This window comes from Anomalospiza imberbis, chromosome 7, assembly GCF_031753505.1.
Source record: "Anomalospiza imberbis isolate Cuckoo-Finch-1a 21T00152 chromosome 7, ASM3175350v1, whole genome shotgun sequence".
NCBI classification, from domain to species: Eukaryota; Metazoa; Chordata; class Aves; order Passeriformes; family Viduidae; genus Anomalospiza; species Anomalospiza imberbis.
Window position 1 is genome coordinate 21,739,234 of NC_089687.1, and position 25,178 is coordinate 21,764,411.

Here is a 25,178-nt window from a genome sequence, read left to right on the forward strand (position 1 = left end):
ATAAACAGCCATCACGTCTTGAGAAAAGCATTCAGGGCATTTCTAATTACATTCAGGTTACACACTTTTTTGAAAGCTGTGCCCATTTAACTCCACAGTAATATTTTTAGAACTTTTATCCATACTTACACTCCCAAACATATTACATATGGCATCTAAAATAGCTTTTAAGCTACATTTAGTAGGAAATGAATTTTCTATTTTTGACTCTTCCCACACACCTAGTCACAACTGAAAAACGACACAATTGCTTATGTCCACTATGCAGAAGCTGTTTGACAAATGCTGGCAGTGCTGAGACTTCCTGATCCCTGGATCTCCAGATAGCAATTTTGTACTCGCTGATGTGTTCCCCACCACTGAGTAACAATTTCCCTGAATCTACCCACATTACATGACAGTATCAAAATACTTCAATACTTTAAATTATACATTATACTCATTTCACAGTTGTATACAGACCCTAGACAAAGATTCAATGAAATATAGTAACAATATAATGTGTCTTAACATCCTTTAAAAAGATAAGATAAAAAGAACACAACTGTCCACATGACATTCACAGGTGCATGTCCACATTCAGTCTCGCACAGCAAGAAAGTTTTATTTTTAAATTAAAAACCCCAAACTCGTACCAGCTGGCATATCAATTTGCATTAATTCTAAAAAGCTAAGAATAAAAAAAACCCTGGGAACTCAAATCAGTGTTTTAAGAATGAAACACTTGCTATTTTTGATTAATACTAATTGTAAAATAACTCTAAGACAATCAAACAGCAATTTTCATCTTGAAAATTCTGCTATGTGGTATTTTGAAAATGTTCTTTACAAAAATCTCGAGGCAGTATGGAGGAACAGCATATTTAAGAAAGAGATCCTTTTATGATGGGTCACTTTCTTCCCCTCTTCTGTTCCAAACATATTTGTTTTGATACATTATTTGATTTCACTGGCCAGTGTAAGAATCTGAGGCTTTCATTGCAGATTTAAGTCCTGTTGATTCTGGGCCAGGTGTGTAGCTTTTATAAAATTAATATTACACCACAAATTCTGAGAATAACTCTTTGAGATTTTTATAATAATTTTGAGAACACATTGCAGAAGGTTTTTAGAAATAGAACAGCTGCAATCCTCGAGGATTCATCAGGAAGTGTATCTTTCCTCCAGTAGCATGCCCACTTCCAGTCTGACTCTGAGGTTTTGCCTTTTATTCCCCTGTTCTGATCTATTGTCCCAAAAGGACAACAAATCACACCTAAAACCAGAGCCCCCCTTCCAGAGCCTGAGATGATGAAGTACCCTTAATGGCACAGCTTCCTGTGGCAGCCCAGAAAAGATCCTTCAAGCAAACTAACCTAAGTATGTTAACAAACTAACATAAGCATGCAATATAAAAAATTTCTAAGCACAATTACAATATAAAACATAATAAACATAAAACAGATACAACAAAAAAACAAAATAAAAGCACTTATTTTTTTCAAATATATGTATTGACCAGGTGTAAAAATTTCAGCTATCACAGAATCTCCTATCAATGAACTTCAGAAATCAGGATTTAGTTCTAAATTTGAGCAGATATATACTACTTGATTTTGAAATCACCATCTTGAATAACAGATTTTAGAAGCATTTAAGAATATATAAGACTCTACAGCAGTAAAATGTAAACATTTTACTGCTACAGAGCTATTGACTAAATGAGGAGTCTGTTAATCTCTATTTTACAAACCCGAGAGTATAGAAAAAATATATGTATTTGCAAAATAAAAGGAGGTAGGAGACACATTCCACTCCTGTCATACCGGTGTTTCAGTTGTTGAAGTTGCAGGCTGTTGTAGTGACTGTGGTCGTGGCTCCTCTGACTGAGTCCTAACCAATCCACTTGCATGTCCCTTGGCAGTATCTCCATTTGTTACCTGAGGGTGCTGCTGGGTCAAGGCTGCTTTCAACCTCTGAAAGCAGAAAATAAAGAAGAAAACGAAAAGAAATATTCTATCATGCTAGCTTGAATGATTAATCATTTATATAAGCAGTTACTTTCACTTTGCAAACAGGAACTCCAACTCTTAAGCTGTTTCCTTTTACAGTCTTTCAACACTGACATAGGCATATACCTAAAAACAGGGGGTAAATTTCTGCAATCATGACAATAGCAATGAGGTTTACATAAGATCCCAGAAAGGGAAGGAGGGTAAACTGTATGGAGAAGTAAGCAGAGAGCCTCATCTGTAGTGAACTATGCCCACAAAAAGATGAGTGGAAGGCCATAAACAGCTGCTGAAACTGGTAGTACCAGAAGAGTAACGATGACACATGAAGGAAAATAGGTAACAACCAGAACACAAGCATCTTTCCACTTTAAAAATTCTGGTGTTCTCTATCTCTATTCATTTTTAAATAGCTTGTTATGCCTCAGCTAATTCATGGTCTTTACAAATACTCACCTGTGCAATCCTTCCTATGGGCAATTAGAGAAAAGCAAAGATCTTTGCTGAAACATCTCAATGATGTACAAGATACTAAGAAGCTTCAGGTTATATGTAAAGATTATTTATGTAGAAATATGCAAGATAACTACTACAGCATGCTACTTTGCAGTAAAAAACTACTAAAAAGTTTGATGTTCTTCCTTTATTGCAAACAGCCACTATGAAGAACAGTAATGTGCAAGTTCAGCTGTATATAACACACCCAAGAGTTACTGACAACCTGATGGATGATTTTAGAGCATTTTACTGACTGCCTGTTGAAAAATACTTCATTCAACTTTTGGTGAAACCTATTAAAACTGTAATATAATACATTCTATTTAAAACTATCTCTTAATTTTAAGTGACAAAGTGTCCAATTTCAGCAAATACCACTGCTTGTAATTCCAGATCCTTTCCTTAAAATTCCATGAATACGGTACAATTTATCATGAATTTTTTTGGTTTTACTGAAGAATTTACCTTACTAGAGAAACGGTGTTAGAAAACGTTTTTCTACTAAGCACTGGATTTTTTAAGAATCCAATACAAGTTTAGGAGAAGATTAATGACTTAAACTTCTGGAAATTCTGATACCTCATAACATCATATTTTGAAATATGAACAAAGTGTTCACCTGCATACTAACATTAATAGAATCTCTTAAGAATACAAGAAAGAGCCAGCATTTGGCCAGCTCAGAATAAACAGAAAACTTGGCACCTATTTATGTAGATATTCTCTATAAACTGCAGTATCCAATGTCTCCCAACAATTAAGTGACTGAAATACAGTAACAGCTCTCTCCTACCTTCCAAGGTGACAGGCTTTCCTGGATCCTATGCTACAATTAAAACAGATTGCAGATTACCTCTGTCAAAACTGCAAAATATTTTCAGGTCTGAAATATGGCAAGTCACCATCAACTACATGGATTTGGTAGCATAACCAGCACCAGCAGGTATCCTGAGTGCTACAAAGAGAACCAAGAAACTCCAATATTCCTCTACTGGCCTGCTACTAAAGAATCTTCAGCCAGTGACTTCCATAGTAAGTCCATTCTGTAGAGATTGCTCTGGACTGAATTAGCAGCACATTACACCAGACAGGAACGATTCAAGTGCACATGAAAATTAGGAGTTAATCCCAACAGCTAAATGAGCTGTTCCTCACCCCATTTATTGTATCAACTTCATAAGTTTCCCAGAATGAAGAAGACACTTCAGAAAACACAAACCAAATTTACTGCAGTTTCCAGCGCTCAACTTTAAAAACAAAAATTTAGGACAGCTGCAAGCATTAGGGCCATAATTTTTAGTATATGTACAGCACTCTGAAAGCCCTTAGATAGTTAACACTTTATTTATGCTCAAGAACTGACTTGTACCTTCCTAATTCTCCTTGGAAAAAGAAACTAACAAAAACATTTCAGTCACTGTCTCCAGCAGGCCTAAGTGTTTTCTAAATGTCTAACTAAAATTACTAAAACCAAACTCTATGCTCTAAATAATCCTGGTGTAAAATCTTTGTAAAATCTTGTAAAATCTTCTACACAACCACTACCAGGACTACCAGGGAAATACATCACATCCAAATCAGTTTTTAAAATAGTATTTTTTAAAGAAACTAGCAAGTATTTAATACCAATATGACAGTAACCTTCCTATATGTTATTAATTTAAGATTTTTTGCATTTTCATTTATGACTTGAATAACTTGCTCTTAAGCAGGACGTGACAAATTTTCATCAGTCCTAAACCAAGAGAGTAGTGAAAGTACAAATCAGCTAAAGGGTACACTCTCTTCTATTTCAAGCTGTCATACTAGGAGAGATTTCAAAGTTACCATCTCAAAAATGACGTATATTGGGTTTGCATGGCAAGCTTTTGTGTGGGGGTGGGTGGCAGGGGTGGCTCCTGTGAGCAGCTGCCAGAAGCTCCCTCCTTGTCCCACAGAGCCCAGGGCAGCTGGCTCCAGGACAGATCTCCAAGGAGAGTTTGGGGGAGCCCAGCCCATTCAACCTTGAGAAGAGGTGACTGAGAGGGGACCTCAGCAGTGTCCAGGAGTATCTGAAGGCAGGGTCCCAAGAGACTGGAGCCCGGCTCTGCTCAGTGATGCCCAGCAATAGGACAAAGGCAATGGCAGGAACTGAAGCAGAGGAAGTTCCACCTGAACATGAGGGAGAACTTCTTGACTGTGCAGGTGAGTGAGCACTGGAACAGACTGTCCAGAGAGGATGTGAGGCTTCCCTCACTGGAGATAGGCAAGAAAAATCCTGTGTCATCTGCTCTGGGATGGCCCTGCTGGAACAGGGCGTCGGACCAGACAACCACTGTGGTCCCTTCCGACTTGGCCCATACTGTAATTCTGTGAAGAGTGAGAGGAGACCTCCCCAAGCAGAGGAAGGAGCAGCAGAGGTGACTGAGGAATGGACCACAACCACCATTCCCCTTTCCCCTGGGCTGCTGAGGGGCAGGAGGTAGAGAAGAGTTAGGCCTAGGAAGAAAGAGCAGAAGGTGTTTTTAAGTTTTGGGTGTATTATCCTACTCAGGTGTGACTAGTAATAAATGAAACTGATTTCCTCAAGACGAGTCTGTTTTGCCCATGATGGTAATTGATGAGTTTGCACTGGGACATGCAAACAAAGTTGGACTTGACTTTACTTACCGTAATGCCAACATTTAAACATTATATCCTGTAAATTCATAAGTAAACAAACTCCTTTTGAGAATTACATTGTTAAATGTAAGGTACTATGAAAACAGGAATAGGAAATAACTAGATTTAATTTCATATTACAAAGTTTGAAAGTTGAAATTAAAGTAGTTAGGATTAAATTATCCACAACTACAGACATATTGTGAAAATCTGAGGAATATTTATAGATTTTCACAAGGTGATTTCCAGCTTGTGTTTTTAGTAAGTTTCATATTTTAAAAGGTAATGCTGGAGTAAAATTCTGTATGGTGTTTTTTTGCTTCTTGTGAGTAAGAAGACAGTTACCCCAAATTCAATGAGAATTTCATCTTTAACAATCAAGAATACAGAAACATATATTAGGATAAATGCATATAAGCATTTTTTTTGTGGGGAAACGTGATGACAACCGAAGTTTTTTGATATTATTTGGTTATAGGCAAACTAACCAGATAGGTTAATAGCTTTTAAAATCTTCATTAGCAAGGTTTTATCATTCATGTATACCCTTGAAAACAAATCCTCACCACATCTGTCAAAATTTGGTAGGACTAGATCATTCCATCAAGAGCTCACAGAAACAAGATAATATACTCCAGAAACAATTTGCGAAAAACTCAGATCCATATTTCATATCTGCCACAAAAGCTCATCAGAGTAATAACCCTTCTTCTCCTGGGTGTTATCCTACCATCTGCTCCTCTATTACTTATCTTTATTTTGCAACTAATTAACAGCATAATCTTCTAAATTCAGCAAGTTAATTATCATTATTGTGGTCTTTGCAGCATCATCAGTCCTTATGAAGTCTTGTCTCTCTACCCCCAGAGAACATATGAAAATGAAGTAGGTTGTGAGAGGGTCTGTTTCTTTAGAGTAGGCTCATTAGGTGTTTGCTGATTAGCTCGGCATGCAGAGAGACAGGTCAGAAGAATTCTGCTGAACACAAGGTCCCATGCCGGGCTCCAGCAAGTTAATGTTGGTTTCTGAACATTTGCCAAGCTACCCTCTGTCACTTCTCAGTAGAAACTTCCTGCAAAAAGTCTACTGGTTGCCTATTGAGTGCAAGGAATTTTTCAGATTGTGACAAAAAGTTTTGCATGGGAAGGAGGAGACAGAGGGAAATATTCAATATTAAAGCAATTTTGAAATTCTTCAGAAACTTCTGCAATCCACGCTGAAGAGTCTGAATGCTAAGTTTGCATCCACAAGCTGCACACTCGAAAAGGATGTTTTACAGCTGCAACTCAAGGCTCATGCTCCATACAGAGAAAGCATACAATTACAGATCTTCTCATAAGAACATCAGAAGCAATTCTACAGTTACTTAGAATAATGCATCCTTATCTTAGTGAGGAAGTTTTTTGGGGTTTTTTTAAAAGAAAGTTATTGCATCTACTTCTAAGCCTCTCTAAAATACCACAAAACTGACATACATGTGATCTTACTTAAGTATGTGAAAGTTAGTTTCTTTAGCACGCTGACAAACATGGAATCATGTCAGAAAAACTGAGAATTTATATTAAGTGTGCCACAGAAATCCGAAATTCATTTTTACTCCTACTGAATGTCATTCTTGGTATAAAATTTGAGAATACTTCCAAAATAATAGCAGTACAAGACAAGGTTGGGTCTGAATAAAATCTCTAGTCATTTTGTATTTCAGTTCTACAAGCAGTAGAGAAAAAGGATCCAAGAATGTTCCAAACTATAGTAACAGTGCCTTTCACAGGTGTGAATGGACCAGCTCTGTTCACTACAATAAATTTAATATTGGGGCAATAAAATGAAAATGCAATCTGATTTCATGCAGTTCTTTCACAGCACTGAAACACATAATGCACTGTCTGTGTTTCTGTGGTGAAAGAGAACCTAAGATTGTGCTCAATGCACTCTTTCACTTAATGTCAACTGTTTCAGTTGAAAGCTTCTTGCAATAGTGCCACCAATCATAAGGATTTGGCTCACTGCACATACAATTTTAAAATTTTTGTCTGTCATCGCTTTTATGTATTCCTTTTTTTTATGACTATTTTTTCCTCCCAGTTATTAGTCCTTGCAGCTGGTATACATTTTTCTATCTGCTATTTCACTCAGTGAACCTGTTCCCACATACAACTGTTCCCCCATGGAATTCATACAATCATTTAATGTCAGGCAACTTGAACAGTAACCAGAGAAAAGACCATTTCAGCAAAGAACGAACAGAGCTCGAGAGGTGACATCTCAGTAACTTGCTTCGCATCAATAACCAAAACTGCCAGGCTGAAGAAGTTTGACACTTCAGACTGAAAACTTTATCAAACATAGAAATAAATACGCAGTTTTGATTATTATGCATTAAACTTGGACACCCTAATAAAAAAATCTTTTCAAGTGCTGTAAGAGAGACAATTTGCAAAGGTAAAAAGTCTCCAGAAGCTGTCCATTGTGGGAAAAATTCTCAGCAAGTACCTCAGTTCCTTTATCCTGAAAGGGTTTTACAACTTCTAGAACAGCTGAAGAAAAATTTTAACTGTGCAATAGGAAGGCATCCTATGTCCATTACCAAAGACATCTCCTGCCAGTTATTTTAAGTATTAGATTTTGGAAATGAAAATACAAATTTGTTTACTAAAGATAATTCACAAACTTATAAAGAAGAAAAACATTTCTTCATACAATTTGGCAACTCGTAAGGAAACAACAGGTATTCATCAAAATAAAAATGTGTTCTTCTCACGTTAACAAAAATATAAAAATGAAGTTATCTAAATTATCATATTTAAATTTCAGAGCATTAGGAAAGAAGCACTACAATCTCTAATTTGACTTTATCTAACTACTACTACTACTAACTACTACTTTCACTTAAAAAAAAAACTCTATACAACAGTAGCCTTTTGTAAGCAAGTAAGAGTGAAATGAATGATTGCAATGAGGAATGAATCCAGAGCACAAAGTTCTTTTCTTACTTTAAGAGTCTAAAATGTGTTAGCTCCTTGAAATATACAGAAATAGCCTCTGCAAAGAAAGGCACAAAGCACAAAAGAAAGTACCTGGTTTGTGCCAGGTATTTAGTCTGAAACAAAGAGCTGTACCTTCAACACAGGACAGCTCCAGATCTGATAACAATATAACAATTTGGTGCTATTTCAGATTAATTTTACTACAACCAGTTTTTTCATGAATTTTACTCAACCTCTGAAGTTATCAGATCTGTGTCAACTTAGAATACCTTGAAATGATATTGTGGTATGATAGCAGAAAATGTAGAACACCATAATAGCAAGTATGGTCCTTCAATACAGGAGAGGTTCAAACAACTACTGCCAAAAGCAGATATAAATAAACCATGTTAGCTTTCCAAACTCTGCATCCCATACAGTACAACGGTTACATAAATACCCAAAGAAGTTAGGGAACTTAGTTAGGAATCTATTCCTGCATGTTTTTTGTATTTGCTACATATTCTATTCTTACATTTTATAATGCAATATGAAAAAATCCATGGGATTGCAAGGTCAGTCTATAAAGAACAACAACAACTTTCCTCAAATAAGTACGAAATAAAGCAACAGCCAAAAAAATTCCAAACATCTATACTCCTGGGGATGTTGTAAAGGGAACATCAAAGGTTCACCCCTTCATCTGGCTTTTTCTGTTAAAAATACACAAAAAATACTATGCTGACAGACTTCAGAGGTTCATAAAATTGTTTAGGCTATAAAAGACCTTTAAGATCAAGTCTGACCATTAACCCAGAACTGCCAAGTCCACCACTAAACCACGGCCCTAAGTGTCACATCTCCATATCATTTAAACACCTCCAGGGATGGTGACTTCACCACTTCCCTGGGCAGCCTGTTTAATAACTGACAACCCTTTCCAAGAAGAAGTTTTTCCTAAACGTCCAGTCTAAACCTTCCCTGGTACAACTTGAGGCTGTTTTCTCTCATTCTCAGTTGCTGTTTAGAAGAGGCCGAGTCTCACCTGGCTACACCCTCCTTCCAGGTAGCTGTAGAGCATGGAGGTCCCTCCTGAGCTTCCTTTTCTCCGGGCTAAACAGCCCCAGCTCCCTCAGTCACTCTTCAAAGGACTTTCTCTCTAGACCCTTCACTTGCCCCACTACCCTTCTCTGGACATGCTCCAGCACCTCAATGTTTTTCTTGCAGTGAGGGGCCCAGAACTGAACGCAGAACTCGAGGTGTGTCCTCACCACTGCTGAATACAGGGGAACAATCCCTGCCCTGATCCTGCTGGTCACACTATTGGTGAGTCTGATACAAGCCAGGATGCCACTGGATTTCTTGGCCACCTGGCCACTGCTGGCTCATGTTAAGCTGGCTGCTGACCAGCACATCCAGGTCCTTTCCCAACAAACAGCTTTCCAGCCACCCTGCCCACAGCCTGTGGTGCTGCCTGGGGTTGTTGTGACCAAAAAGCAGGACCCAGCACTTCACCATGTGGAACCTCATACAAATTACTTCAACCCAGTGATTCAGCCTGTCCAGATCCCTCTGCAGAGCTTTCCTACCCTTCTGCAAGCCAACACTTTTGCCCAACTTGGTGCCATCTGCAAACTGACTGAGGGAGCATGCATTCCCCCGTCCCCACCACTGATAAAGATTCTAAGCAGAACTGGCCCCTACACTGAGCCCTGGGGAACACCACTTGGAACTGGCCACCAATGGGATTTAACTCCATTTACCACCACTTTTTGGACTCAGCCATGCAGCCACTGTTTTTACCCAGCAGACTGTATCTGTCTAAGCCATGAGCAGTTTCCCCAGGAGAATGCTGTGGCAAATAGTGTCAAAGCCTTTAGTAAAGTCCATGTAGACAGCACTGACAGCATTTTACTCATCCACTATAAGTAGGTCACCTTGTCACAGAAGCCAAGCAGGTCAGTCAAGCAGTCTGCCTGTCACAGATCCATGGTGGCTGGATCTGATCCTGGCTGTTCTGTGTGTGCTATGACAATCAAGATCATCTGCTCCATGCCCTTCCTCAGCACAGAGGTCAAGCTGACAGGCCTGCAGTTCCCTGGATCCTCCTTCCAGCCTTTCCTGAAGATGCGCATCACATTTACTGACCTCCGGTCACCTGAGACCTCCCCAGTTAGCCAGGGCTGCTGGTAAATGATTTAAAATGGCTTTGCTGAGCTTCTTCCCTAGCTGCCTCAGTACCCTAGGGATCCCATCCAGCCCCATAACCTTCTGTGTGTCTTAGTGCTATAGCAGGTTGGATTACAGAGGCTTTGCTCTCCTCCACATGCCTGTCTTCCAGCTCAAGGTGCTGGGTACCCAGAGAGGAACTAGTCTTACTGTTAAAGACTGAAGCAAAAAAAGGCATTAAGTACTGCTTTTTCCTCATCCTCTGCCACTACGTTTCCCCCCATACCCAATAAATGGAGGTTCTCCTTGGACCTCCTTTTGTTGCTGATGTACTTAGAGAAATATATTTAGTTGTCTTTTACAGCAGTTAACCAGATTAAGTTTTAGCTGGGCTTTGGCCCTGCATAACTTCACAACATGCACATACTTCTCCTGAGTTGCCTGTCCCTCCTCCCACAGATCACACACTTCCATTTTTCTCCTGTGTTCCAGCCAAGGCTCTCTGTTCAGCCAGGCCAATCTTCACTGCTGGCTCATCTTTCAGCACGTGGGGACAGCCTGCTCCTGCACCTTTAAGATTTACTCCTTAAAGGATGTCCTGGACTCCTCTCCCTTCAGAACTGCCTCCCACCATGAAGGAGAAATGTGGCCATAACAGGCAAAAGGGCACAGGGCATGTTCCCAGTGTTCAGCTAACTTAATCATACCAATAAATCCACAAACTGCAGTATACCATTAATAGATGAAACTTACAATGTTCATTTATTAAATTTCAATGTGTTAGCTTATTTTTCAACATTAAATGTTAACAAAATGAAAAGTGAGCTGTAAAACTAAATATTGTCTTCTGTTGGCTTAACCAGGAACACAAGTGAAAAATAAATCTGCTTTGCAGACCTTCACAGATTTTAGTATGCAGCAAGCAAAATTATTTTTAAGAGAGACATGAAAAGAAAGGGTTTGGTAACACAAAGATTTGAATTTAAAAATTAAATTGAACTTTGCAGTTAATAAACCATCACATATCTGCCAACAATACATCCCCATGGCACAGTGAATTAGTCTTACTCTTGGAGGCTTTTCTACATAAACATTAAGTTTCTCATTAAATTGCTTTTACTTTCAGGAGGATAAGAAATTAGTTTTTTTATTTTTGTGAATAGGCACTATATAAAAGTAAATGAGCATAAGAAATATACATAATTCTGATATTCTTGAATTCTGCTCATGCTTCATGTTAAGCAACAAGGAAAGGAAATACTGCAAATACCCTTTTTACAGTCTCACTTAAAAAAAAAGATAAGCAATCATTGAAGTGCATATATTAGCTAAATTGTAACAAGAAGGCTAATGAGACTGTTAAATTTTAAGTCTAATGATCTTTGTTTTCCTTTGCATTTGAGTGATTGCTTCTTCCAATGTGAGATCAAAGTCTTTACCACACACATGTATCTCCTTTCCGTCTTTATATCATTCTAAGAGCAAATCACTCCGTAATATGCTTAAAAACCTAATTTTTTGCCCATCTAAAAAATTATCTGGAACAAATTCCTCCTGGATTTCAGACAAAATTCAGAGCGTGAGTCTCCTGACTCTAAAACATGTTCAGTTTCCAAGAAAACAGTTCTTGCTTTCACTTGTTTTACATTCTTCTTTTCTGGATTTAAGGTAAATTAATTTTGTAAGAGCTGGTTACATTTAAGTATTTTCTGAGGTATTAAAAGATTCCTATTCCTAGAGAGACAATGATGCAAAAACACAGACCTTCTTCCCTTATGTCCTCCTCTATACTATTTCAGAAGTCGTTGTGTTCAACAGAGCAGGGAAATGAAGGAAGACCTGACAGCGTTAAGCAAAGTCAGTGACCTCTCCACAGCAGTTTCAGTATTTGGTTTCAGAATGTAGTCAAGGTGTGCTCACTCTACAGGAATCCCTTTACTCCAGAATAAACAGACTCACTGTTTCTCATACTGTAGCTTGAGAACAGAAAACAGGTAGGAAAAGAAAGCCCACAGGTTTAGATCAAGAGAAATGAGATCTCTAAAAATGTTAAGGGCATCCTCCCACTTACCAATATCAATGCAGAAAAATGTATTTTATCTAGCAGGTGTTCCTGATTCTCTTTTAGCACAAAGTAAGAGCTGAAGGAAGAGGAACACTGTTTCACAGAATACATACTGTTTATGGAGGCATCTTGTAAATATATAAACAGATTAATTATTGTTTAATAATAGATTGTCTATTGCTTTAGAACAGTTGGAACAAACAAGACAGAAAAAAGAGAAGCAACTGCCTAATGCTGTATAAAATATTTCAGTAAATTGATTAATTCAAACTACCACCTCAAATAGACACTAATATTAAGTAAAAAGAACAACCTCCCAATCAAAAAAAAAAAAAAAAAAAACAACAACAAACCCAAACCTATTTTTTGCTTGTTTTAGAAAATTTCCAAATAATCCTCAAATCCCCCCAAAAACACCCAACACAACAGAAACAACCTCCACACCGAATAATTTATTAACTACATAAGTACTACATATTTAATTGAAAAACTCTTGTCAAATGGATTATATTCAGTTGGGAGTCTGAAAATGTTTTAAAAACCCATATTTTTCTTAGTTTTTTATGAAATATCATTCTTTTGGGAGGAAACATACTGCTTCTCTGAAAGAAATGTTCACATGCTACTAATCTTGTCTTTCTCCCAGCTAGCATTTCTGATCCTCTGATACAAGAAATAAGAAGGAGTTAGAAAATTTATTTAAAAGAATGACTAAAAATAAGATCAAAATGGCCTTTAAGAACGGAACTAACATAGGCTGGAATTGGAAAGAACTGTAAAATAAATGCAGCTGTTATTTTTCTGGTTTTATTAAATTTGTATTTACAGCATTTAGACTAATAAAAGAAAACTAAAGCTGTTTTAAAAAGCAATAGAATGTAATTAATTTCTCAAGTTATTCTTCTTGAGGAATAATGGAGTTTTTCACTTACCAATTTAGCCTCAGACTGCACTGGCTGTGGGGAGGAAGGCCCTGGGATTCCTGGGATACTAGGCACCATGGTGACAGGTCTAACAAGCTGACCAGATAAAGTATAAAAATGAAGAAAACCTGAGTATGTTATCATAATAGAGAGCATTTGACAGCACTACCCTCTGAAGCCAAAACAGCTATCAAGGTGCTTAAACTAAGTTCTATGCTGCACTTATGCAAATCTGCTCCACTTTCAAATTAATATAGCATCATGCTTACTTACTGGAACTGCAGCAGGGACATGCACATTAGAATTTGTGATAGATGCAGGAATAGCAACAGGCATGGTTTGTCCATTAGGAAGATGTAACAGCAGAGGAAAAGGACCTGGAACTGGACTGAAAAAGGAATGAACTATATAAAAGAAAACTTATCCAGAGAAGAGAACAAGTTTACACATTATTTTAAATTGGTTTGTTTCTTTACAGGTGTAATGTAATATTTATTTGGAGATCAAAAATATGAACTTAGTGATGTGGAGAACATGGCATATATCTCACATGTAGTGAAAGTCCAATGTTTCATGTGTAGTAAAGCCCCACATTACACCAAAGCATCTCAAATTCATATATTAACTGCAGAAACAGTAACTGAAAGTAAATCAGATTTTCAAATTCTGCAAGGAAATGTTTTACTAAGATTTACATAACTTACACTATTGGTCTGTTAGATGATGGAGCTTGGGTGATAACAGTACTAGAAGTCGGTGATGGTATTGCCTGCTGAATAATAACACTTGAGTCAGAACTCGTAAGCAGTACATTGGGAACCTGGAGCGATGCTGGACGAACTATTGTTGATGTAGGCTGTGCAGTCTGCTGCAGTGACACTTCCTGAAGAAAAATAAAGCTTCATCAATTTGTAAAATACAATTACAGACCACTAATTCCCACTGTCAAATGAATGCAGTTTGATGGAACAAGTCAGAATTTCTGTAACATTATGCATATAGAATCAGTTATACAATTAAAAACACTCAAAAAGCTCCCTCTGGATGAATCATTTAAACCACCGAAGTAGAATTGTTTCAACAACAGTGATTTTACTTTTACGACAAACCTGGCTCAATTTATTCTAAGGCTACTATTACTTTTTATTGCTTTTAATTCAGTTTTGATCAGATTTTAATTTTTTCCCCAAGAAACCCATGGTACTACCAGCACCATTACGTTTACCCACACTCCGAATAAGGAAAATGTTTTATGATGTCCTTATGTACATTTCAGTTTCAGTCCATTATTCTGGATTTAAACAAGAGAAACAAGATATTTATGGTCCAGTAAAAACAATAACAACAAAAAATTTTTGACCCTTTTTCTGTAGCTCTCTAATTAGAGTGATAAGAGTACTTGGAATGTTGTATTCAGAGCTCTGCAAAATATATGCATATCCTGATGCAGAAAAAAATATTTGAACACAGAAATTAAACTTTCTTAGGTGCAAACAAAGAGTAGACAGAAATCCCTATAGCTCTTAGCTTAGTGAACAGGTAAAGCACATTATCAATTGAATGCTGCACCTCTATTTGCTGTTTCTGAAAACCCAGAAAGGCCTTACTGTAACCAATGCCTTCCTTCTCAGGAAACCCTTGATATTGCCAGACTTCAAATTTACCTTCAGACAGACTTGTTGCCAAGTTATTCTTTTGACAATGGCTACTGCAATTGATACACAAAATCACGTTCTTCAGACCAGCAAACTTTAGTTGCTCTGCTGGTAAACGGTAATTCAAAGAGAAATCTCTATACCTATGTCACACAGGCTGCAATGATTATTATTTTCTTTGAATGAAGCTTGAGTTTTGAAAATTCATCCACAAAGCTTTAAGTAGTAAACTCTGAGCTCTCTAAGTAGATTGCTTGTCTTTTTATATATTAATGCACAAATATGCGAGATCCTCTGAGCAATTCACAGAACTGTATGCTTGCTGGCAAACTGTGGACTTTACAAAAGAAAAGACTTGAGATGATGAAATTTTTCTCCCTCCAAAAGCTCAGAGGCTAGATTTTCATCAGGGTTCACTGTTCATTCATGCTTTTTCCATGGAACCTACAAGTCTATTCACAGTGAATGAGAGTTTTTGGAGAATAACAGTGAGCTGTGCTGAGGAAAGTGAAATTGTTTTAGTATCAATCTGGGGTTTAATATTTGACCGCACTTAGCACTACAGATGGAGCATTCAGTAAAAAGAAGACAACTAGTACAGAATTGTGGAAACAGAAAGAAAAAAACTCCAATCATATTGTTAGGACAGGATTAAGCACTTCTTTGCAAGTAAGGAATTTGGTATAACATCTTACAGATCTTATTCAGGAGTCCCAGGAAGAATATAAATGAGACTGAACTGCTTGACTGTGGGAAATTCAGAGCTCAGAACACCAGCTGAATCTGTATGCTAGCATGAACAACCTGCACAACTCAAGCAATATCACAGTGGTCCTTACATGTGAACAAAGACTACAAGATTATGTGTACACTTGATAAAAAATGGACCCTTGGAAGGACTTACACAGAATCACAGATTCCTTGGAGCTGTAAGTGACCTTTGGAGACCACTCCAGTCCATCCCTTCTGCCATGGCTAGGAACATTTTTCATGAGATCAGGCTCCTCAGAGTCCCAATCAGCCTGACTCTGAGCACTTTTGGAACCCAGCCTAGAAGTTACTGGCCTGTCAGTACCATCTCCTACCTCTAGGCAAGCAGTGCTTATACAGCTGAAAAAGTATTTTCAATCTCCTCTTTACACAAACTTGCTCTTTGCTACACTGAAAAATGCATGCAGGTGCCTTTTACTGCAACAACATGGCAAAAACATAAGCTGCAGATTCAAGAAGTATTGCTTTAAAGTAAACTGACATTTCGTAAGCATATAAAAACAAAATTATAGACCCAACAGTCTGATGGAAGATTCTAACTGATCATTAATGTATTGCACTAATGAAATATAAATTTTGTCTGGAATAAAATACATTGTAAATATATTCCCCTACAGAACAAGAGAAATAGAGTTGAATTTGCAATCATAAGATTAAGTGGAAGTGACCTTACCTTTACCTACCTTTCCTTACAGGACAGAAGTTTAAGCCCACCCAAAGGCACTAGACTTACTAAAAGGACTTCTCCAACTCTTGTACTTCCTATTCTTGAAACTAAAACCCACTGAATGGGAAATTACAGAACAGGATAGTTACTTCAAATGTTCTCAGATGTGCATATTTGCAATTATTTCCTATCTAAAAGCAAATTTCATGCAATAACTTTCTAATGCTATCAAAAATACATAGAATTCTTTATACAGAAATGTAGAGGGCCAGAACTAATACTGTACTTGATTATTACTGTAAGAAAACAATTGGGTTTAACATAATTAAATTAGGCAATTAGCTACTTGGCAACAACTAAGCAACTTTTAAAACTGTTGAGGGTTGCCCTTTTAAAGTCCTGTTAATAAACAACTATTATGTTTGAAAGCTCTTATTACTTTAAAGCTTAAAGACTTTATGCACTTCTAATGATATCTCTGTCTATTCAAAGCAAAATATTGACTCTTACTGAAGCCTAACAGAACCCATGAAACTCTCAGAAAACTAGGAAAATAATTAAGCATACTTTTTTTGAGAGTCTCCAAGGAATTATTTTGACAACTCCAAGGACAATTAGGACTTCCTTGTACACACATAAGTAGGATGTAATTGTTTAAGACTATTAAAATATATGCAGCCAACAAAATGGTTACAGTTAAAACCATCTATGGCCTGAAAAAATCCCTTCTCTCCTTCAATACATCTGCAAAAGGAGAACACAAAAATCTAACTAAGCACTCTGCTCACATTTCTCAATATCTGCAGGTCATGTTGAGCTGTACACTCCAAGCAGCACCCTCAGCCTTGCTCAGCTTGTCTCTACAATCAGACATGAGAATGGCACCGAGCAGCAGCATTGTCACAGTGACACACTGAAATTGCATCATCACTGAGACACGTTTATAAATACTGCCAAGCATTGAGACAGAATTTTCACTTGTAATGATGCTAATGAGATACTGACCCACGATTGGATGAAGACAGTAATATTATCTTCTGCCAAAGTTAGATTAAGAGGACTTGGAGTAAGTATTTGCAGCAAAAAAAAAATAAACTAAGCTCTGAAATAAAGACTTAAGATTTGAACTATGATTCACTTAATCCTAGCAGCTCTTCACATATATATTCCTTTAAAACGCTTTTACTATTTTTGAGACTGCATGATTGCCTTGATTAACCATGATTACTCATCCTTGCTAACTAATGAAACTCAGAAAAACTTATTAGGGACAAATCTGAATTGAAACTCTTTACAACTTCTGTCACACATTTAAGGTTGTCCTCACATTAGTTCCTCTGGCAGTATAAGAGTTGAAACCAGAAAGGTTCAGACTGGATCCAAAGAAAAACGTTCTGCACACAGGAACAGCCTAGTACTGGAGCAGATGGCACTGAGGCTGTGCAGCCTCTCCCCCACAGAGGTATCAAGACCAGACTGTGCAAAGTGCTGAGTAACTTGGTCTGATCTCAGAAGTAACCCTGGATTTGAGCAGAAAGTTGGACCAGGAAATCCGGCAGTCCCTTCCAACCTGAAGTACCTGAGACCCAAAAAAGTCTTGCTGATTTCTGGGATTAAGGCACCTAAGCCCATCATACACAGACTGCCCACTGAAGATGCACATAAAGACTGACTAGAGCAGTATCTATGCCTTATTATGGTCTGCTCCTAATGTTTGCATTTATTGAAGACTAGAAATAACTAACTCATTAATTTTGCTTCATTTTCTGTACTTCAAGAGAACTCCACAAGATGAAAACACTGCAAGTCACATATTGATCACTGCTAAAGATGATGCATAAACAAGAATGAAGAGCCCTTTTAGTCTTTTCTAAGACAGCATAAATCTTAAATTTTATTTCTTTTCTAGCTTTATTGGATGGCCAGCTTTACTGGAAGCAACTATTCTAGTGATAAAAAAAGGTAACTGAAGAATTGAACAAGTTACCAATATATCCGCTGCAATGTGGCAAATGAAAACTCTCTTCCTGTCAACTACCTAAGCAGCACGGCTATCACCATATACAATAAATTTACAGATCATCAGAAAGTCAAAAAAATAAATTCCAAAAAGAGAAAAATAAAGGTTCTGACCTTTTCATCATTGGTAGTAGACTCCGGATGAGGTAAAGGACTATCTTGATGAGTTGTCTCTACAACTGAAGGTTCTTCAATTTTATTTCTTATAATTGGTGTTGCAAGAGGGGACAGATCTAGAGGCATCTATGAGCAACAATGTAAAACAAAATTAGTCAATGTTTAAAAAACAAAACTGAGCAAGAAAATATAGAAGAGAAACACTAACGAGAAATATCAGCCCATTACAAGACAGAGGTGCTGAGGTTCGAAAGGTCTTGGTGCAGATGCATTACCAGTCAAGGCTATTTTACCAGCACCTACATGAACACCAATCTTCAGTAACACAAATGTCTTTTCAACACCGATGTCAGACTAAACATGTTCTTACTGAGAATTAAAAACATTCCTAAAGTTTTCCATTTCCAAGGGTCGTAAGAAAATTATAGCTATGGAAGGACTGTGTTACAGTTAAAAAACTGCAGCTAAATTAAGGTATCCTTCTGTATATTATTATATCACATGCCACAAAGCACAAAATCCTAACCATATTTCCAAACTGAGAAAGTTAGTATAGACGAACTTCAAGCTTATTGCAGCTAATAATTATTGAAAAAGCAAATTTTACTACATGGGTAAAACTCACCAGGACATCTAGAACACCTTAAAGAAACTGAGCTACAAAGTACTTAAAGCAATACAATAGATTTGAAAACCTATATTCCGGTCTCATCTGCTATCCAAATACTTTTGGAAGAAATTTCCCCCAAAGAAGGTTTTCCAAATGCTTTTTTTTTTCCAATTAAATTCCTAATTTTCCTGTGCAATATATTACTAATAGACAGGGAAGATTGTAAGAAGTGGAATCTCTTCTCATATCACAAGGGACTATGAAATATTACAGAAAAAACCCAACTATCAATGCCCTAGAAAGTGTGCTATTATGGTACATTTTTCCACACTTTGTCATGATTGCTTATGTATATAAATCATCCCGAGATATGGCAGGACTGTGTTTTTTCTTGTAACACAGAATACAGCTTGGAAAATTAGTATAAATTAAAGAAATAGATAAAATGTTTAAAATACTTTGCAAGAAGCTACAACCTTCTCCAAGACAGTGGTGAGCTATACAGAAAATAGTCTTGGTAAAGCAAAAATCAAGTTTAACATATGTCATGGTCTAAAAACAGTCACCATACAGCAACTAAAAAAAAGTAAACTTATAAATCCATTATTTGATACAACTGTTACAAAGTAAGGATGAGGCTTGGTTAGGAATGGATAATAATCCATCCTATTCACGAGTACCTCTCAAAATCTTTACTGAAACAAACAAAATGAAGCCACTGATTCTGCAAAACCTATATAAATAGGTACAAAACCATATTTTTAATCACTACCTATAGAAGTCAACCAGGTGATCAACTAAAGACAAAATTAGTCAAAGGGGACATTGAACAATATTTTTTACTTGCAGAATTATTTAAATGTTTAGGTTCCTAACCAGTTATGACTGGGAAGCACTGAAATAAGTAACAAGAGTAACACTTAAATGTATGGAAAGTTTCTCACAAAAACATGAAGTTGCTAAACAGATACAATTCAAGTTTTTCTAGTATTTCAATCTGTGCACTAAAGTAGATCTTTATGTTGTAAGCAATAGCTTCTAGGCAAAAGTGATTTCAACACAATGAATATAATCATAACCAAATTAATGACATTTTGTAAAATTTAGTCAGTACTTAATTCTCATTATCATGATGACTGATTTGTACAGTAACATCAGTATTCAAAACCAATCAAAATGATCAATGTTCACGTACTATTGTTTTCATGTGTTTTTCTTTCTGCTAAAAACTCTTTACTTTTCAGACTCCTTTTTTGCTTATTCAGGACCTCAGGAAATTTCAATCAAAACTAGTGGTTAACTTCAACAGATATAAACTAGATACTTACATGATTAAGACAATGTGTCCCATTATCAAGGCTAAATATGAAAAACTAATCAGGTAAACTAAACCTTCAGAAGAGTAACCACAGACTTGTATTCTCTACATACAACACATATAAGCAGCTAACATGATTATTGGTATAGTTTAGAAAGCAATATATAAATCCAAATTTTGCTTTTTCAATGGAATTTCTGATATTAAAAAAGTGGAAGCTCTGAGGAAAAAAAATGTTTTGAACATACTTTCTTAATGTCATCTTCAGAAGCCTTTTTAAACTCATTTTCAAAAGGACTTGCTAATTCATTGAATAAGCCCACTTCTTCACAGTTCTTCAAGAATCGAGTTGGTGTTGGTGTCTGATCTGAAAAGAAGTGTATAAAACCCCCACAATTTTATTTTTACAATACCATTTACGAACCTACTTGTCCTAAATAATTTTCAGAATACAAAGAAAGAGACGAGGAGGTGGCTGGGAACCCTCGGGCTGCACTTGCCCTGCAGGGAGGCAGCTGGCAGGCAAACTCCACCTGCTGGAGACAAGCACCCGGAGCCTGCAAAACACCAAGCCCCTGACAATCCTAGCAGGGAACCACAGCATTTCCTTTGTGACCATGAACCACAGGACACTATTTTCAAGTGCACAGCAGAACACTTCAATGAGCAAGGAGACTTTCTTTGAAAATAGAGATAAGGACTATATGAAGGCTTTTAATTAGAAAACAAATGAGGAAAGTGCACAGCTCAAAGCCAGTTTGCTTCCTTTCCTAATTTGACAACAGTAGTGGTTACTTCCAAGTGCATGGAACTTCGAAAGGAAAGCGTGGCTCTGTGCACAAGATCGTATTGACTCCTAAGATGCCTCTGGATCAAGCTGCAATCATAAGACTTCTGGCATCTGGGTGACTACTCCATGAAGTAGCTTCAAAAACATCTTTATATAAAATTCCTGTTAGTATATAAATTTGGCTTATTTCGCTGTTATTATCAGGTCAAAATTAACTACACTTGCCACAAAGCTACTTGCATTTCAATTGCTGTGAATTAGTCTGATTGTGTGGACTTATAAAGCTTGGTGTCTACAACAGCTCCTATGCTGGAATGTGGCTGCACAGAGACACCCTCATGGTTTCATTTTTAAACACCTAATTATTTGAAAGGTCTCTTTTCATGGGGTGTAATTGACAAGGAGCACTTCTAGAATTTTAACATTTTTAACTGCTAGTTTAGGAGCAGTATTTTTTTTTATCTTCTCATTGTGACAAATTAGCAATTTACGAGGAAACAAAACCACAAAATATCTGAAAGTCTTTCTGAAGTTCATTTAGGCTGCTCCACCACTGAAAAAAACCCAGACTGACTGCAACTTCCACATACTTAGCACAGGCTATCTTAATTCAAAAACTCTCAAATATATAATGCAATCAATCATCCATTGGTGATTATTTCTGATCCTGGACAAAAGCTGTAATTACTAAGGGTATAACATGTATTAAGAGGTGGGAATAAAGTATTTTGAATTTAAGCCAAAATGAAAACAAAAGATTTGATCTTTCTTTTACTATCCCATTGGAAGACTAATCACTGATTCATTCTAATATCACCATGATATGTAAAAATGCTACATATTTTAAAATTTAAGAGACAAGTAATATCAATGAATAATTAAAACTGAAATACATGTTTAGTTACAGATCCTCTTAGAAGTAGTCTTTATTAGCATGTTTTTATTAAATGCTTATACAATTAAATCAATTATGTAAGTATTGATAATTTTAAAATATTTGGATTATATATCAGATACAAATAAAAGTAACTTATGGAGAATAATACTGCCTTCAAATTCTGACATGCATTATGTAAGAAAACACTGCCTAAGCACACACTGAAGACAAGTATAGTGCAGAAAATGTATCACATTCTCTTAACATCAATCTATGCATTATGTACAGAAAATGCATAAAGCACATGCCCATTCCAGCAGAAAAGTGAACAAACTTAATACAGGTATATACTTACCAGCCACAATGACACTATCATTACGAGCCGGCCCAAATTTCAGTGTCATCTCATGTTTATGTTTATGGACAGCCAAATGATCCTCATTGGTAAAACGCTGCAGCAGAAAGTTTTAAGAAACACTTGTAATTGGGAGTGTGAACACAACAAATGCCATTCCACAGAATGCAATTTTTACAACATGTAAAACTACCATTACTACGTTAAAATACCACCCTCTAAGGCAGATATCTTGTTCCTTGGTCAACAGTACCAAGCAGAAATATTATATAACTCAAATTATGTTCATAGTAACTAAATATACCAGGGAAATTGCAGCGTAAGTGCCTGCATTCATCAAAAGTCCAAGATAACATTTCAGAGTGCTGCAGTCTCCATCAGCCATCAGCAAACAGCCATTCGCTGTATTAATGGATCTTGACAACGTCTAGTAATTGATCACCACTACTTGATTACTGCATTGTGTGTATTACCACATTAATAAGAACTGATCTGCAATCACAAACTTCACTGCATTTAACAGCATAAAGATACAATAAAACATTGTAGCTCCTGCCTCTGACAATTTACTACATAAAACAAGGGGCAGGTAGAATGGGCAACACTAGAATAATGCTAGACAACTGAAATGCTGTGAATTAATTAAACCTTAACAGCATTTTAAAAACCTCTCAGGTTTGCTCATTTCATGCATACTTTCCCCAGTATTTGTGGTATATGCTATAAAAAAGCAGTAAGCAGACAAACTAAGTGCTGTAAAAGAGATATTCTTACTTTTACTATTTGTTTGTTTGCACTAATTTGCTATGCATCTGTAATTGTGGGTGAAGTTAGTGTTTCAATTGACATAATCTAAGAAAATGTTTCCCAAGATGCAGCTTTCCTAAAAAGAACACATTTTACACAAAACACTTAAATTCTTAATTTTCTTTGTGAATATTTGAGCTCCAATTTATGTTTCTAGTTATGCCTCACTAATTTAAGTCACTTCACATATAAAGATCCACATCAAGAATCACCTCCCAGGACCTGACACATAGGCTGAATTCACCTCAGAGTATAGTAATTCAGAATGTTTCCATGAAAGAGGACATGTGCATGTGGAACTGTGAGGGAAATTAAAAATATAGGATCACTGTAAGACAGGGTGAAACAAACAAGGGATCTTTTTTTTTCCTTAGAACTTTACTGCCCAGAGTTCCAAATGCCCAGCTCTCCATAACTCCTGCACCCTATCTCTGCATACAGCGTAAGCCAGAAATTCCTGCATTCTATCATGCTAAGAGACTTAAGTCTGTCTTTCTGTCCTCACTAAGTGGCGGAGCAGCCCTTCCAGAGGGAATATGATGTCCAGAGCCTGACTCCCTCTCTCTGTTCTACAGTGTGAAGCTGGCATCTGGGACATGAACTTCTCTCTTCACCTTCCCTGGAATCATGGGCTGGTGTAGACCCACATGCTATAAATTCTTGCTTTTCAGCAAAACATAAATACTTAGTAGCAATTATCATAAGCCCCTTTTAATCAATCTCTAAAACTACATTCCAGTGTTTTACTTTTATTTGAACAATGCTAATAATTTCAGTTCAGACCATTACCTGGCCACATCCAGGGGCAGTACATAAAAAGGGTTTGTCATCACTCATATTCCACAGGTCGTTGTGCTACCTGTATTAAAATTAGAATGTAAATAATTTTACAAATAATGCAACAAATTATCAATATATCAACAAGCTATTTTAATATTCTATGGGCAAGAATTTCTGCCTTCTGACTAGAGTAATATTCTAAATACCCATGATTCAGAGTATGGATTTCAAGCTCTGTCAGGAAGGTACACAAAATCCACCACAGCAGTTTCTGAACATACACCTCAATCAGAAATCCACATGTTCACATGTAACATGACTAACTGCAAAAAGTATCTGAAAACACAGTAAGAACAACGTGTCACTGAAAATAAATACATTGTAATAATGATCAAATTCTCAGTTAAAAAGAGATCAAAGCAGCAGACAACACCATGCAGTCAAGGTTCTGGTGCCAACAGATGAAGAACTAGTGTTCATTCCTTAGCCTTTTCACAATCCTTATTTAAAGGTCATCATTAGAGATAAGTTAGCACATAGCCCTTTGTGTAAACTGTTATGAATTTAATTACAAAAACATGTACTTTAGTAATGTTTCAGCTACTTAACTACTGACAGGCTAAAAATACTTAAGAAAGAAGTAGGATATTAATGATATTTGGCGCTATTTTGCATACTCACCCCACATACTAATACACATACCTGCCAGATTTCACATATAAACCTGTTTCATAGGGCAAACTATCATATCCTCCTTTTCATGGCAATGAACTGTAATTAAAAGAAGATATTAATTACTATCCATGCTAAAAATATAATAATTAATGATTTTGTAAAGATAAATGATAAAATATCCACTATTCACCCATGAAACACAACAGTTTTTCAAAGAAATTGTTTGCTTCAACACATCCTCTAATTAGTTGTGACATCTGTGGCTTTACCTTGGAGGAAATACATTCATCTTTAAATAAGTATTTGTATGGAGAACTAACAGTGTTAGTTTTGAACACTATTTAGATTGATGAAGCAAATAAAGATGAAAAAGGATGTTTTAATGATTAAAGATCATAGGCAGAATAAACCCATGTCATCCCCAGCGCACTGGTCATGTAGAGTGGCAAGGATTCTCAAACTGTCTAACCACCCAAAGAATGCAC

General features: G+C 36.6%; 1 protein-coding gene across 3 annotated transcripts in view; it reads right to left on the reverse strand.

The window, feature by feature from the left end:
* ATF2 (activating transcription factor 2) overlaps positions 1–24,880 on the reverse strand; it is a 40,092-nt gene extending 15,212 nt beyond the window's left edge. Inside the window, exons 1-9 of one of the 3 annotated variants that reach the window (XM_068195932.1) lie at positions 24,721–24,880; positions 24,028–24,097; positions 22,432–22,528; positions 20,658–20,776; positions 18,479–18,607; positions 13,957–14,135; positions 13,526–13,640; positions 13,262–13,348; positions 1,806–1,955 (exon numbers count right to left, since the gene is read on the reverse strand). In XM_068195932.1, coding sequence (XP_068052033.1) covers positions 1,806–1,955; positions 13,262–13,348; positions 13,526–13,640; positions 13,957–14,135; positions 18,479–18,607; positions 20,658–20,776; positions 22,432–22,528; positions 24,028–24,075 — 924 coding nt within the window. In that variant the 5' untranslated portion in view covers positions 24,076–24,097; positions 24,721–24,880. Of the gene's footprint in view, positions 1–1,805; positions 1,956–13,261; positions 13,349–13,525; positions 13,641–13,956; positions 14,136–18,478; positions 18,608–20,657; positions 20,777–22,431; positions 22,529–24,027; positions 24,098–24,720 lie in introns of those variants that run through there. The other 2 variants (XM_068195933.1, XM_068195934.1) reach the window with 2 other exon arrangements.
* Between the last annotated feature and the right edge of the window lie 298 nt (positions 24,881–25,178).